General features: G+C 39.3%; 1 protein-coding gene across 1 annotated transcript in view; it reads left to right on the top strand.

The window, feature by feature from the left end:
• The window catches only part of SRFBP1 (serum response factor binding protein 1), a 52,027-nt gene extending 34,916 nt beyond the window's left edge, over positions 1 to 17,111 (top strand). Inside the window, exons 4-8 of the mRNA XM_034432830.3 lie at positions 4,503 to 4,574; positions 12,978 to 13,059; positions 13,650 to 14,367; positions 15,148 to 15,182; positions 15,967 to 17,111. Coding sequence (XP_034288721.2) covers positions 4,503 to 4,574; positions 12,978 to 13,059; positions 13,650 to 14,367; positions 15,148 to 15,182; positions 15,967 to 16,145 — 1,086 coding nt within the window. The 3' untranslated portion in view covers positions 16,146 to 17,111. The remainder of the gene's footprint in view (positions 1 to 4,502; positions 4,575 to 12,977; positions 13,060 to 13,649; positions 14,368 to 15,147; positions 15,183 to 15,966) is intronic.
• Positions 17,112 to 17,440: the final 329 nt, after the last annotated feature.

Genomic DNA, 17,440 nt, shown 5'->3' on the forward strand with positions numbered 1-17,440 from the left:
TCAATTCATTACCTTATAAAGAAGTGACATTTTAACCTAAGTAGTATGCGAATGACTTGAAATATATTTAATATTGAGCATATTGAGAAATATTATTGCAATGTATCATAACAAGTTTGCCAAAGTAGAATATATTGTCTCATCCTTTATTATTATTTACCTTTGATTAGTGGGAAATGCTGCCTTTTCCAGGCCAGATAAGAAATTATTTCCCAAAGCTATTCTTCAGTGTCTGGAATAATGCCACTTCTAATTTTTCAACATTACTCTTTTAACCACTCCTCCTGCATGATAGAGTCATAATTCTTGATAAACAAGTTCCAAATATTTGGTACATAATTTAATACTACATTGACATCTTTAACATTTAAAGGTGATTGCATAAATTAAAAAAAAGAAAACAGATAAAGGGTTCCCCTGTCTAAGTGTGGCCGACTCTAGGGGTGATGCTCCTTTTCCTAGCTAAGGGAGTTAGCATTGCCTGAAGCTGCTTCCGTAGTCATGTGCCAACGTAACTGTACACCAAGGCACAGGGAGTGTGTTTTCTTCCTACTAAAGTGGTAGCTATTTAACTAGTTGCTTTTCCACACTTTCAAACTGCTAGCTTGGCAGAAGCTAAAACAAGGACAGGAGCTCACCCCATCACATGGTGCTTGGGTCTTGAATTGCTAACCTTCTGGTTGATAAGCTAACATCTAACTGCTAGGTTACCATGCCTCTCCCATATGTCTGCTTACATGCATTAAAATAACATTCCAAAAAAGTTGACAAATGATCAAAGAACCATATTGTATGGGTCAATATCACATGTTTACACCTCCAACAGGAAACATTGATGTCCTTCCTTTTGAATTCATTATTTAGGGAGTCCAATAAACTCATATTAAAACTGTTAATGAATCAACTTTAATCGCAAATCTGTTCATTCCATTTTAATATTTTTAAGAGTTGGAGCCATTGATACAGCATTATTGGAGATTCCAATTCTTTAGATCATATTTAAATCACTCCAAAATATTCACTTAAAAAAAAACTCCTGCCCTTTTGATGGAAATATGTTATGGAGTTTATTTTGTCGTAGATACACTTCAATATGAAAGCTTCCTGGGCCTTTGAAGTGGTCAAAGTGTCTGACTCATATTGAGCCATTCAAAATGCTTGTTGAAAGTGCTACCCTGTTGTGAACTAAAAGCTCAAATTTAACTTGAAATCAGGAAAAATCCTTAAAATAATCATTACATAATAATTGGTTTAAAGGCATAATCCCAGCTTCCACCCTTTCTAGTCAATAAAAGATTTTACCCCCTATAAAATAAAACTATATTTTTTTTTCTGAAGAATTAAATATTCATGAGTATTATCATCAAAACTGTTCTGTGCACAATATGATCCAAAGATTTCTGACAGCTGGCACTCCTGGAAATAAAACGCCTTTTACTGGTATATATTGTTCCAAACACTTGCTCTGATCCCAAGGCAAATAGGTAATAGCTTTACAATATAGCCTTTAGAATATGTTTTAGATTCTCCTATTCACCTTCTTGTTATATCTGACCATGCTCCTATTACAATAACTCTTTGATTTAAAAAGTTTATGCCAGTTATGGAAGGTATTTTAAACTGCCTTGTTACCAAAGGAGGGGAGAGCTCTACTAACAATAGCAGCTAGGCCGAACTGTAAGGAAGAAAGTATTTTCATAGACATTCAAGTCTCAAAAGTGCTTAAACCCAAGCTGTTTAGAAACTTTAATATCAAAATCATTAAGTTTGGCCATAGCAAACCAATAGTCAGTAGACCTCTTTCAGCACTTATCTAATTTGGCATCACACAATCATTTATTCTCATCCTGTCTACAGTTCTACATTTTGAAAGTCTCCTAAGCTCTTAAGAATCAAGTCAATATTTTTTTGCAAATGTCTTTAAAATACAACGTCTCCAAACTTGTTATATGTTGCCTATAATTCTTGGAATGTACCCTGTTTGCATATTTTTACATATTTTCCAACTGTTGGCAAAATGGGACATAGCCAAATGCAGGTCAAAGCATCTGAGAAAGTTTAATATAGCAGGGAAAAAGCACTGCTAATTGTGAAAACCATTAAGCTGAAAGTGATGTCTGCTTTAATAGTAGAAGTCTGTGTTAATATTTAGCAACACAATTTAATGCAGTTTTAGAAAAAGTACAAAAAGAAACCTTAGTCAGATTGACAGGAAGATGTTATGGATGATCCTAGTGCCGTGATGGTGAACCTATGGCATGCATGCCACAGGTGGCACGTGGAACCATATTGGTGGGCACACAAGCATTGCCCTAGTTCAGCTCTGGCACACATGTGCCTGCCAGCCAGCTGATTTTCGGGCCATCCAGACCCACTGGAAGTTGGGAAACAGACTGTTTCTGGCCTCCAGAGGGCCTCGGGGGGGGAGGCCCATTTTACGCTCTCCCCAGACTCCAGAGGCTTTCTAGGAGCATGAGGAGGGGGAAAAAGGCCTTCCTCACTCTCTCAGAGGACCTCCGGTGGCCAGAAATGGCCCATTTGCGTGGGGGTGGTGCTCATTGAATTATGGGTGTGGGCACACACACGCATGACCCCCCTCCCATGCTCCACCCACTTTTGGCATGTGACGGCAAAAAGGTTCGCCATCACTGTCCTAGTGGGTGTCCTCCATATTGATTTAATAATTCTACTGCCTCAAAAATTCCATGGAAGAGAAAGCTGACATTGCAAGTCAAATGGCATGCTGCTAGAATATTTAAGAGCAGCTGTAGACGGAGCACTGTAACACAGAAGACAACCTAGGAGATTATTTTTTACTAAGTAACCTTAATGCCTACTTCTAGTTATGTACCACAAGATATGTTAAATACTTTATGGAAAACTGTTTGCCTGGGGAAGAATTTGTTGTTCACAAAGCTGTAAAGGCAACTATTATAGTTTTGTAAAACCTTTTTGGATACAATTCATAATTATCACAGAATTAGTTTTCCCATTAAAAAAAATGCTATTGAGAGCCGAATGTAAAAGTATAAATGGAGATATTATAGAAAGGTAGTCAAAAGCAGCGGTCCTCAACCTTTGCAGTTTGGCGGCCTAGCTGGGGGTTAAGAAGGGAACCTGGCTGTTTGAGGTAGACTAGTGCACATGTGTGTGTACACATAGTTCCACTCACACAAGAGAGAAGCCTTTGGAGCATGGTTTCGCATTCCTTCAGGCTTCTCCGCACCAAAAGCTGAGGCCTGAAGCAGTGCAAAATTGCTCCCCCAAAGCCTTTTGTCCATTTGCAAAACCTTTTGGTGTGGAGAAGAAAAGCTTTTCGGGGCACAGTCTCATGTGCCTTCAGACCAGGGTTGGGTTCCACTTAACTTTACTACTGGTTTGTAATGGGGCCACCCATGCGCTCTTCTGTGCATGCGCAGAAGTGTTTTGATGACATCAGGGTCAGTGGGCGGAGCCTTCTGCCGGTTTTACTACCGGTTCTATAGAACTGGCGTGAACCGGGTGCAACCCACCACTGCTTCAGACTCACTGAGGCTGCCCAATGCTCCAAATCAGGTGTCGGATCAGGTGTCCTGCGCAGGCAGCCTCGGTGAATCAGCAAAGCTGAGCAGGGTGAACTTGTCACAATCAGCCTCTGCTCTCACCGTTCCACTTTTGGAGCATCAGGAGCAGGCCACATGCGCAATTCCACTCAAGCAAGAGAAAAGACTTTGGTGCGCCGCTCATGCAAGGGAGCTATGTGAGTAGAGCTGCGTGTATGCGCTGGCCCTCAGGCAGCCCAATTCTGAGTAGACCATAGCCTGGGGGCTAGGGACCCCTGGTCAAAAGAACTAGCAGAAGACACTGTCTATTTTGTGTGTGTGGTTCTATTGTTTAGAATTATTGTTCCTAACCTTGCATCTGTGGTCTCATGCCTTTGCGTCAGCATGCCTAACTCCTACCTGGCATTTCTGCTATCCACCACCCCAGTAACTGTTACAGGTCATCAGGAGTAGATAAAGGTGATGGAGCAAAGCTGCACTGGTTAGCATTTCAGCACCTGGTCTAGAATGTAAGCTTTACTTTGTAAGCAAGCACAATTATGTGTTTACTTTAACTAGTTGCACTAAACTAGGCAGGATCTATTCTTGAATCCTGTTTCTATTTACTTCTCTGGCCATTATCATTCCACAAGAAAGGGCCTCAGACTTTTTGAGTGTAATATCTATTTTATTTGCAATAAATTGCATTGCTTGAATTTCTGAGGGTTGTTAGTTTGAAATGTAGGATATAAATAATTTTAACAAATAATTATATTTTTGCTTTTTTGTGGGTTTTCTTTTGTTTAATCATTTTTACTTCATTTTTTTGTGTCTGTACTTACGTTTAACTAATTACTCTATTGACTGCTGCCCCTGAACAGAACACAGAAAAAACCCTAACATCTGTGTTGCTTGTTTCTTGCACTGAAACTGCTCACTGAAATACACAGAGGAAATAACCAGTTCTGTTATATTTTCTAGGAAATAAAACTTGATCAGGTTACCAAATCAGCACTTGGGAGAGAAATTGACTTTGGGATTATCTGTAAAAAGGTATGATGCTTTCAATTTTTCTTAAAAGTTGTATTTTTGTTTGGAAAGTCTCTTTCTACCATCAATATATTAACACAAGCAGAAATGTTTACATCCCTCTTAAGTAATAGATGAAGCTTCCCGGTGTAATGCATCATATGGAACATCTCCAGAGGCATATAGCAGTGTCAAAATGGTAGGCGTTGGTAGGCATTGTCAGGTGATCAAAATCTTGGCACCTTTTTATTTTATGTGTGTGTTCATGCACGCAATCATGCAATGCAAGGTTTTGATCATCTAAGTTGCTTTTGTTGTCATTGACCATCCCTGCATATGTCATTGGCAACATGTCATATCGTGTGTGTAGATGTCAATACAGAGTCTTCTTAGTACTGTTGTTCTTGAATGTTCTGGCTTTCTAGTTCCAAATGCAAGTTTTGGCATGATAGAATCTGTGACACGGTTTCTAATAATAATTAAAAGTCTCTTACATTTTTTCAGCACTCTGCAAAATATAAAAAAAGGGATAATTAGGTGTTTCAAAGAGTAGTTCTTTATATAACAGTTGACAAAGTGGTTGTCAATGCTTCTAGCTTTTGATGATCATGGGGAAAACTAGGCCATATAGAATTGGGAATAATCATGCACTTTTGCTTCAAAAATCAGTATCAATGTTTTTTTAAACTTTTCTCCAGCCTTACTTTTATTTTAGATGTTGTATGCTGATAAATGGGAAAAAAATAATTAATTGTCTTTAACTTAATTTAAAAGCACAGAAACATTTGAATACAAGTACAGCAACCAAAGTTGGGATTGGTAACTCTGTTGGTAAATCCTGTGGTCATTAAGCAGAAAATCATATGGTTGCAACAGGTTTATGTCACTTCCCATTTACTCGTTAAACAAAACTGCAACTTTTGATTATACTTCTGTGTTCTTCATTAACTTTGTTTGTTCCAAGCTAGTTGGGAAGTATCAAATGGGGATCACCTGACCTCAAGATGCTTATGACAAGATGTCACAAATGTGAGGATTGGTCACAATGTTTTTGTTTTCACTGTCATAATTTTGAATGGTTGGCAAATGAGGCAATTAGTAAGCGAGGACTATAAGTTTTTTATTGTTCTGAAATAACTGTTTTGAAAAATCCACCTATTCTCAAGAGTGGTAACGATTATGTTGTTTCATTATGTTTCGTGTCATCAGCACACAACTCAGTCTTTGATCAGAGATCCTGAGATTTCCAAATTTCTGCTTATTCCATGTTTCTGTTATTCCTCCTTTTTGTTTCTTTATTCAAACAAAAACAAAGCCAGTTCAATGTAGTGAGTGAGTCTAAAAGAAAGGTAAGGATGACCGTAGCACTATGTATCAGCCAATGGTATAATCCCTAGTTCCAGCAAAGCAACAGTATATATTCCATTGAACAATATGGGAGCTTGGATATATTGAATAATTGTCATGTATAATAACAAATAACATTCATAATAACAAACAAATTTTGTTATTAATATAAAATTGAAGAAGTTGCATGATTGTTTTTGAACATATTTGTAAGGTCGTGATTAGATCAATAACTCCAGATTTGGTCAATACATTTATACTCTGGTTTCTCTTCATATGTAAATATTTCACCTTTTAATTATTGAAGCATAAACAATTAAAAGAAAAGTATAATTTTTTTTAGCTCTTGAGAGTGAGTGGTTTGGGAATACATTTAATATAAAAAGAGAAAATTAGTTGTGCGGATTAGCAGGAAGGTACATTTTTTATATTGAACAGCTACCAAGACTGTCTTTGGTTACTTTTCCACCATCGAGATTACAATTGGATTGCTGTAAAATTAAGAATTTTCCTTTTTCCTAAAAGGTAATCTTGTATTTAGAGATTGATTGATTGTTGCAGTTATTTAGGACTCAGGCTCAGTCATATTAAAGATCTTGCTTTAATACTTGTATGTAGGTAAATAGATATTTATATTAAATTATGAGATTCAACTATATCAGGACATTTGTTTAAAAACAGAGCAATGTGTCACAGTGCATTCAATCTTAATGCACTTTTTCAGTGAGCATTACAGCTAACTGTTTGTCAAGTGATTTCAGAAATGTAGGAATGCAGTCTCACAAACCTGTATTGTTTTGATGGATTAAGACTCTTAACTTTGAAAATGTTATTTTGTTATTTTTCAAATGCTTTGAAAAATGTTGGCATTTCTTAATGCATTAATAACCAAACACATGATTACTTAAATAAACTCTTTACATTCTTTTCTTTAAAAGAAATGCATGTGTAGTCCTGAAGCCACCAAATAAATAAATAAATAAATAGTCAAGTCTTTTGACTAAGAGCTGGCTTAGCAGCTTTTACAGAATTGATGTAATCTTTAATATTGTACATACACTTTATATTGTATGAACATGGAATTCTATCACAGGTGTGGGTTTTGCTCTTTACTTGTATTTTTGCATCTAAAATGCTTGCAGTATGAAGGTGGAGCTTTCACTAGGGGACTTGGTTTTGTTTTGGTTTTTTGCTTGTGCTTTTAATTCTGCACACCTTTAGGGCAATATCATTGCTGGTTATCTTAGTGTTTTTCAAACTTGTCAACTTTAAGATGTGTGGACTTTGACTCCCAGTACGCTCCCAATGCTACTCAGAGTTCCTTGGATGCCAAAGTAATAATATCTAAATATTCTTATTTCCACAAATACAACAAAATTAGTATTTTAGAGATAAGTTTTACAGATTTAAAAGAGCTCTTTGATCTTGGCTGAAATGGAAACGACTGTGGATGTATAAAACCACAGTTTCCTGATAAATTTCCATGGCAAACAGATGTGAACTTTAAACAGAAATAGCTATGATTACTTTGGGAACATTGGTGATGAGAGAATGTTACATGGAAGTGTAAAATTTGCCTGCTATGACTAATTCTGTTCCAGTAAGGTACATGAATAAATCTTCTGATCCTCAGAAAATGTGTATATTTGAACTGTGCTCTTAAATATTTTCAGAGCAGTAGAATTTTTTTGCCTAATTAATATCTCCTCTCATGCCAAAGAATATATCTTTTAGCAAAACTAGTTCAAGAAAAAGTTAGTTATAAATATTCCTGTCTTGGATTACTATTTAAATGGAAGAATGCTTAACTTGAATATTTTGTTTATTTATAGTCTTAAGTTTCATTATGATCATAAGCTCAGATTCCCCAAGTGTGTCAATTCTGTTGATGATCATCTCATCTGCACCTTTTGATGAAGCTGCATGAATATTTCCCTTGCCATAACTTGCAGGTTGTCCACATCAACTTGCCCAAGTAGGAGAAATTTCCCCATTTTATATATCCTGCTCAGACACTATGGACATCAAGGCTGATGGCCTTAAAGAAACTCTGCAGTGACAGTTACAAGAATACATTTTAAGCCAAGAAAATGAAGGCATTAGAAAGAAAATCAAATTGATTGCACCTTAATTCCCTGGGGTATAAGAGGGAGAGTGAAGAGAAAACATAATTAACCTTTAAAGATTCTGTTACTATAGCCTATAAGAATAATCTTGAGACCCAAGAGCTTATTAGACAATGCTTGGATTGTGAGCAATTATTATTCTTTGATGCATGCATAGGGTTAGAAAATACTTATTTAATACCAGACATGGACAAAATCCATGCAGGACAAGAATAACTAATACAAAGAAATTATTTCATGGAGCTTTTTTGTCTGTTGTGGTAATGTTCTTGAGTAAATGTCAGGATTCTTTTCAGTTGAGTTTCAGGGAGGGACATAGAACCAAAACACTTCACATTTGTAGTTGACATCCGGACAGAGCCAGGATAAAGATGGTGGCTCAGTGGCTTAATGATGCTGGAGATGGTGTTTGCTCCAGTGGTTTGAGTCCTAGCACTGCATGGCGGTGTGAGCTCCTGTCACTCTTCTCAGCTTCTACCTTCCTAGCAGTTAGAAAGCATGTTATATGTGAGTAGATAAATAGGTACCATGTCAGTGGGGAGACGAACTGGTGCTTCATGTGAATGGTTAGAATCCAGCTAGTGCTGGATCTTCCTGGTTGCGAAGCCCATTTGCGAGGTGGTTTCAGTGGAGGGAAAGGGCCTCGGATGATACTTCAGGAAATGGTGCAGGGCTAGCTCACCCCCTATAGTGCACCTTGGAAAGCATGTAAGTATGAGCCAAATATGGCTAGCAGTTTTAGGCAGCCAAACTACTACTCTGCATTGTCATTGTCATCACCTGGCTGATACAACACCGCCATACTTTAAATAAATAAAATCAGTGGTTTTTGACACCATAGATAATGTTTTCTTTCTGAATTGATTCTGGAGATTAAGAGTGGGAGGCACGGTGTTCTAACAATTCTCCTTCCTCCATAACTAGTTGTATTCAGTGTTGATTGGGATGTAGGCTGCCAGTGCTTTTGTCACTCATGTTTAACATGAAGACACTGGAAGAGGTCATCGGCCAAGGTGAGGTCAGAAGGGAGCGGACCTGGCGGGTATTACGGAGACCTGGTTGGGCCCGGAGGGAGGGGTCCCTCTGGTAGAAATGTGCCCACCAGGCTTCCACGCAATCCATCAGCCGAGGTCACAGGGGAGGGGCGGGGGAGTAGCGGTTATTATTAGAGAAGGCCTTAGGCCCAGGGAGACCACTGTACCTCAGACAGCTGGTTGTGAGTCCCTCCTTGTGAAGTGGGGCCATGGGGTTCAGATGGGCTTGCTGATCACGTACCTGGCTCCCTGCCACGTGGCAGCAACCCTGCCTGAGCTACTCAACGTTATCGCCGCGGTGGCGGTTGATACCCCCAGAATTATGGTCATGGGGGATTTCAACCTGCCGTCCGTGGGTGAGACATCTGAGGTGGCTCGGGAGTTCATGGCTTCCATGACGGCCATGGATCTGACCCAGCTAATTCATGACCCTACGCACATGGGGGGGAAACACACTGGACTTGGTTTTTGTCTCTGGACAGTGGTTGAGTGATCTTGAGATAGGGGATATAGTCATCGAGCCCTTGTCATGGTCGGATCACTCTCTCCTTCGCCTTGACCTTCGTACCGCGGCACCCCGCTGCAGGGAGGCGGAACCGATAAGATGGTACCGCCCCAGGCGCCTGATGGAACCCGATAGGTTCCAGATGGAGCTTGGGCCAATTCCTGAGGTTCTGGCTCACGCCTCGACTGGAGACCTAGTGGCCGCCTGGGATAGGGCGGCCGCTGGGGCCCTGGATCAAGTCGTGCCTTTGCGGCCTCTGACCCGGCGCGGATCTCGCCTGGCTCCTTGGTTTACCGAGGAGCTGAGGGAGATGAAGCGCCAGAAAAGACGCCTAGAGAGTAGTTGGAGAGCTAGTCTTTCTGAATCGGACCGGACACTGGTAAGATCCCATATTAGGACTTACCTAGTGGCGATAAAAGCAGCAAAATGTATGCATTTTGCTGCTCTTATTGTGTCATCAGATAATCGCCCGGCTGCCCTGTTTAGAGTGACCTGCTCCCTGCTCCACCAGGAAGCGCGGGAGGACCCCTTGGAGGGAAGAGCCGAGGACTTTGTTCAGTATCTGTATGACAAAATCACTCAGATTCGGGAAGGTCTGGACTCTGACTGGGTAGATCCAGCGAGAGTGACGGAGGCAGGTCTTGAGACTGTTATCTGGGATGAGTTTGATCCTGTGACCCCAGATGACGTGGACAGGATTCTGGGTAGATTGAACGCGACCACATGTTTGTTGGACCCGTGTCCCTCCTGGTTAGTGCTGGCTTCCCAGGAGGTGACGCGAGGCTGGCTCCAGGGGATTATAAATGCTTCATTGGGTGAGGGTGTCTTCCCCGCCGCCCTTAAGGAGGCGGTGGTGAGGCCCCTCCTCAAGAAGCCTTCCCTGGACCCGGCAATATTGGCTAATTATCGTCCAGTCTCCAACTTTCGTTTTGTGGCGAAGGTTGTTGAGAGTGTGGTTGCGGGACAGCTTCCCCAGTACCTGGATGAAGTGTCGTATCTGGATCCGTTCCAGTCGGGTTTCAGGCCTGGGTACAGCACGGAAACGGCATTGGTCACGTTGGTTGATGATCTCTGGAGGGCTCGGGACAGGGGCTGCTCCTCTGTCCTGGTCCTGTTAGATCTCTCAGCGGCTTTTGATACCATCGACCATGGTATCATGCTGCACCGGTTGGAAGAGTTGGGGGTGGGAGACACCGTACTAAGGTGGTTCTCCTCCTTTCTCTCCGACCGGTCGCAGTCTGTGTTGACAGGGGGGCAGAGGTCGACCCCGAGGCCCCTCATATGTGGGGTGCCGCAGGGATCGGTCCTCTCGCCCCTTTTGTTCAACATTTATGTAAAGCCGCTGGGCGAGATCATCCGTGGTTTTGGAATGAAGTACCATCAGTACGTGGATGACACCCAGCTGTACATCTCCACCCCGGACCACCCCAACAATGCCCTTGAAGTGATGTCCCAGTGCCTGGAGGCCGTACGGATCTGGATGGGGAGGAACAGGCTCAGGCTCAACCCATCCAAGACCGAGTGGCTGTGGTTTCCGACGTCCCGATATAGTCAGCTAGTGCCATCGCTGACTATTGGGGGAGAATCATTGGCCCCCACGGATAGGGCTCGCAACCTGGGTGTCCTCCTGGATTCACGGCTGTCGTTAGAAGAGCATGTGACGGCCGTGTCCGGGAGGATTTTTCATCAGGTTCGCCTGATCCGCCAGTTGCTTCCCTATCTAGATCGGGACTCCCTACACACAGTCACTCATGCCCTCGTTACTTCTCGTTTGGACTACTGCAACGCTCTCTACATGGGGCTCCCCTTGAGGTGCACTCGGAGGCTCCAACTGGCGCAGAGTGCGGCCGCGCGGGTGGTGATGGCAGCAACATGGAGTTCCCATGTAACACCTCTCCTGCGCGAGCTGCACTGGCTCCCGGTGGTCTTCCGAGTGCGCTTCAAGGTTCTGGTTATCACCTTTAAAGCGCTCCATGGCTTAGGACCTGGTTATTTACGGGACCGCCTGCTACCACTAATAGCCTCCCACCGGCCAGTACGCTCCCATAGAGAGGGGCTCCTCCGGGTGCCGTCGGCCAAACAATGTCGGCTGTCGGCCCCTAGGGGGAGAGCCTTCTCTGTGGGGGCACCTACGATTTGGAACAAGCTCCCCCCGGAGATACGTAGGATCCCGGATCTGCACACCTTCCGCCGCGCGCTTAAGACTTTTCTTTTTTATCAAGCTGGCCTGGCCTAAATCTTCCCCCTTTTTAAATGTGGAAATTTTAAATTTTTAAATTTTAAATTCGTCTTATTTATAGGGGTATGGGTAAGGCGTTTTAAATTGGGGAGCCATTTTGGATTTAATTCTGTTTTAAACGCATTTTAATTGTTTATATTGTATGTTTTTTAATTTTGGCTGTTCACAGCCCCGAGTCCTTCGGGAGAGGGGGCGGTATAAAAATCTAATAAATAAATAAAAATAAAAATAAAATCTGTATACTAATAATACCCAGCTGTATATCTTGCATTTGGGTCAGCCAACAATCCCATTGAGGTCTAGTCCAAATACATAAGAGTTGTTCAGATCTGGATGGAGAGGATCAGGCTGTCTGCTCCTGATTGTTCTGGTACTAAGAACTTTGTGTTTAGTTCTGATGCAAATGCACTTTTCTGGATAGAACTGATGCTCAGTTTGTGATTATTCTGGACTTAGAACTCATGCTCAATGAAGGAATGGTGGAAATTTAATTCCCAGATTAAGATTTTGTGGAATTTTCTTCTATCTTTGGTTGAGATCCTAAATAATAGCTGGGTTCTCCAATGATGCAACATTGGTTTCATATATCAAATATGGAGCATAATCCATATAAGATCAATTACTGTAATTCGATTTGGAAAAACTACAGCATCCTTTTAAAGAATTGAAATTTAGATTGTCTAAATTCTAAGATGTGGAAAAGATAAAGCATATAAAAACAAGGTCTATTGAATTCACTTCAATTTATTTAGTCAATAAAATGTCAAGCAGTAGGTTCTTAGGTGTTTAAATTTACATGTGTTAAGAGACTATGTAGCTTGAATGCTTTGGGGAAAATTATTTAAGGTGCTTTAACAGAGGCAAAATGCACATCATTTTCCTCTATTGAAACTAGACATTCCACCACAAAAATCTCTAGGAGAAACTGGGACTTTAGGGAGCAAATATCAGCTTTTGGTTGAAGTGGTATTCTATCACCTTGAATAGCATATAGGCAGTTCTTAAGCAAGGTGACAGCTCTAATTTGGGATTGAAAGGTTCATGGACATAATGTTGAGCTTCGCAATACACCCTTGTTTCAAGGAACATTCTTGCAGAATCAAATACCTCTTTGTGTACTTTTCCCTTTTGTTACTATGTTCTCATTCAACATAATTTTTCATTTTCCTAATATAGCCCAGTTCTACAGCAAGAGACAGAGCAATTGCTAGATTGATATCTCATCCATTACTGAAGACCAAAATTGCTAATATTGAAGGTAAGCAGAATTCACTCCATCTCGTCTGTGTACAAGATTGTTTTCTAAATTTGCAGTCTCTTACTTTAATATCTCTTAAACCATACAACAATATGTCTATATGTTGTTAGCCTCCGAAGAAGAACATTTATGGTTGCCATACAATTTAAACATATTTTCATTCTGTTCACCTGTAGGAAAGGGTGAAGAACTCCAGAATCATCAAGAAAATTAGTTGATGCCCCAACTTCACATTATCCAAATAGTTGCAGTGTTTTTTGTGTAGAAATAAAGCTGTTATAAGTCATGCATAATGTTGCATGTATATCTTCTAGTAGAAGATTGATAAGCTACCAAACTTTTAATTAATATTTTTACTCTTCCTTGTGAAACTAAAAACTAATGAAAAGAACCAAGTAATCCCTAGTAATACTGTGAAAGTAACACAAATAGTACAAAAGACATATAGTTCATTAAATAAAGATTTTGTAGAGCTGTAAACTACTTAAACTTGTAGCTAGCAGGGTTGTTTTATAACTTCTTTACCATTGCTGTGCTTATATAGAAGTTGTTGCAATTTTTTTTATCAAACCTGAGTTTCTTTTTCCTAGCTGCGGTGAAAGACTTTAAAAATGCAAGACAGAAGCCAGCTAGAGCTATTTCTTCAATGGAACAACAACTGGAAGAGCAGCTTAATAAGCATCCTGAGGAGATCCAGCATTCTGTTAGTAGTGAAACAGTTAAACAAGCTGAATCTCAAGATAAAACAAAGGCAATCAAAAAAGCACAAACTGATAGGGGGAAAAAACATATTTTTGAGTGTGGAATACAGAAAATGGCAGATAATATGAAAAAATGTCCCTCATACACTTCTGCTATGCCTGACACAGAAAATGACAAATTAATTCATCAGGATCAAATTGGAAACTCCGAATATTCACAAGAAAAAATATATTTGAATGACAAGACGGTAGGTGACTCTGATGAAGATGTGGATAAAAGTGAGGGCAATAGAAAGGAGGAATGTTTTGATGACAGTACAGAAGAGAGGTTCTATAATCAGTCTTCCGGCACTGATGAAAGTAACAATAATGATGATTTCTTCATTGGCAAAGTAAAGAGAATGAAAAAAAGGAGAGCAGCTAATGCTTCACAACCTACAGAACAAAAAATTAAAACTATGCCACTAAAAAAAACAAAGGATCCACAACGTGACAGAGTATTAGACCCAGATTCAAAAGACAGCAACCAGAGTTCCAAAGCAGGGAAGCCAGGAACTGTGTTTTATCACGTATTGTCCGACGCTCAAGAACCTATAATTCTGAAAAGGTAGGAATATTTTTTTTGCACTGAAAATCTGGTCAGTTATTTATTAAAAGAGTGTTTTAAAATGTTCAAACAATAGTGTAAAAACAACTTTTTCTGATAATGAAATAGAAGAGAATAGTATCCTCCTCAATCTTGAGAATATCTTCAAAGTAGCATGTAGCAAAAACGAATTATGCCCTTGGGACTAAAGTAAAATTCCTTTATTTTCAGTGGGACTGCGTTTGTGTACTGAGTCTCCAGAGAGGAAACAGAAGGAGCATTATAGTGGGGAAGACAGATTCTAGTTAGGCCCAATAAACATAGCATTAAGGAACTACTATCAAAGAAACATGTCATTAAATGCATGCCTGTAATTTATGTGCTGCATATTTTAAGGTAAAATAGCTCTGCCTGGAGTTTTATTTTGGTGTTCTATGTTTTTCCCCGATAACAAAGTAAAACTGCATCTGCTCTCTAGGCCAGGGTATTTGTTTCCCCTACTGTCTGCCTTACATTATCCCTTCCAAGTTATTGAGTCAGTTTTTATACTGAAGGTTATTCAGAGAAACTGGATCTTATTAGCACCCATTAACAGATTAAGATCTAGATTAATTGTAGGAAACATTATAGAAATTAAGTCATATTTGACTTAGCTTGCCATGTAAGCACACTTATGTAAATAATTTATGCATTTATGTATGTACATTAGATTCAAAAAAAATTTAATTCACTAGCAGTGTTGTTCTTTGCTTGAAACTATTGTCTTTTTTCACTGTTAATTTTTTGTATTTTTTATTCTAGGAATATTAGAGGCCATTATATTAGAAACAGGGCAAGTAAGTGAGAATACTAAAGTAATATTCTTGGCATTTGTTTGGACTCACGGAAAATGAAATCTAGCTTTGCATTAATTATACAGTATAGTTAATGTTTTTATTCATCATAGGTTTTGAATTTTTTAGTATTGGTATGTTTAATAGTCTAAAAATTGGGATGTGCTTAACAATATTAAAGTTGTTTCTGCTTAATAAATATGAATGTATGTGGTTTACCATCAGTTTATAATACAGTATAATCTCTAATATGTGAAAAGTTATTTATACTTTCAGTCAATCCATTTTTATTTGATCATAGACAGCAAATGAAACAAGAATATCATAATTAGGGTAAAAACAAAAAAGTTCTGAAATATCTAAGAAGACTCAGGAAAAAAATATGGCATACTGTACAAACTATATAACAGTACTTAGCCATAATCAAGGAAATAAAATTTGATTTGTCTGACAATAGCAACTTAAGATAAAAGAAATCTGAACAGCCAGGGTATTAAGTAAAGGATGGAGATGATAATACTTGATGAGTGTCTGTGTAGGGAGGAGAGTATAAAATAATGTGTTTCATTGTCTCGATTATTTCTCTACCACATTGACAGTCTCTATTCAAAGGGAATCTTTCAGAATCTCCCTTCAATAAAGCCTGTTGGAAATGACATTGAATCTCTCCAAGGATAAAACCCTTCTAAATTTTGGAATTGTTATGCAACTAAGTTGAGTGCATAACTGATTGAGTAAATAACTGATTGAGTTACTTACACTTTATTCTTTGTTAATTTTTGGACAGTTTTTGAAAAAAATCACCCACAGAAACAGATGTCTAAAAGTTCGGCAGTAAAACATACAATTGGGAGGAACCCTCCACAGCAACCCCTTCATCCATCATGGGAAGCAAGAAGAAAAATGCGAGAGCAAATATCTCAAATTACAGCATTCCAAGGGAAGAAAATTAAATTTGAAGATTAGAATTTGATTTTTAAAGATGGCATCGCTGATTTTTTTTTTGTTTTGTTTTTGTTTTTTTGCAGTGTTACATATTGACAATTCTGCAGTATGTGTGTGAAGCCGTATAAGCTAAAAAAAAATTACTTTGAGGAAAAATAATTTTTCACTGCACAACGTTACTGTTTTGATGTTGGCACTTTTGTCAAAAATATTTTTAAAAAATATTTTTTATTGATTTTTACAACAACACAACATACAAAACATCAACACATCATATGTGTGTCTTTTTACATATCAGTTTCGTTCCTCTTTCTACTTTCTACATTCCCCATTTTTTCATTCTTTATTGCTTTATCTTTATGATTGGCTAAAGACTAGGGAAGGTAAAAGGGAATAAATGATGTGATAAATGTCAAAAATATTTTTAGCAAACATATTTTTTGTTTACTTATAGAGATCTTGCATAAAAAGATCAGTGGATTGATCACTGTCGACATATGTAGAGTTCCTTCACGGAGAATATTTTGAATCTTCTAAGATCCATTGCTGAGGATCTGCAAGACACTTATTAACCAAGCGAGGAAGAAGGAAGCTCCAACTAGCTAAATTAAAACTAAGAAGTAAATGGGTTTTTATTTATTCAACCTAAATTATAGCATTTAAAAGCTAATGTCAGCTTTGGAAGCCATATTAGGCCGGAAGCGCCAATGCTGCCATCTTCTCATGTGTGGGAAAGTAGGAGAGGGGGTTAGTAGACATAATAGTATTCTTCCTGTCGGTCAAGGTCAGGGCGATCCCGCATCTGGAGGAGGGGTCAAAGGGCTGGATCGGGATGGAACGGACGTTGATTGGAGCATGTGACCGACTGGGTGGAAAAGGGGATGGTTTTGGGAGCTTTGACTTACTGAAGGAAAACCCAGGCTTTTCAGATTCGGGTTTTCCCAGATGTGCTAGTTTGCCTATTTTAGTAAAGAGGACTTTGGAAAATGCTTGCTTCCGTGTCTTGTCTTGGAATGGGGGTTTTTCTGGAACGCTGACAGCTAATTCAGCTGCAAGGTTGATTTTGATTGCAAGGTAGATTTTATGGCTTCTTTGTTTGTTTTTGCCATTTAGCCCCTACTCAGCTGCTTCTTTCTGTGGTCATGGATATGAAACAAACATGTCTGTAGTCTGCAGAACAACTCTGATGAATCTTATGAAAGTAGACTGGTGCCTTTGAAAGATTATACCATAATAAATCTATAATTTAAAATACCACATTGCTTTATTTATGGCATGGCATATAGCCTTTTTGTTTAGTTACTATTTCCTGAACA

Source organism: Pantherophis guttatus, chromosome 2, assembly GCF_059756535.1.
Source record: "Pantherophis guttatus breed Tessera chromosome 2, ASM5975653v1, whole genome shotgun sequence".
In the NCBI taxonomy this organism is placed as follows: Eukaryota; Metazoa; Chordata; class Lepidosauria; order Squamata; family Colubridae; genus Pantherophis; species Pantherophis guttatus.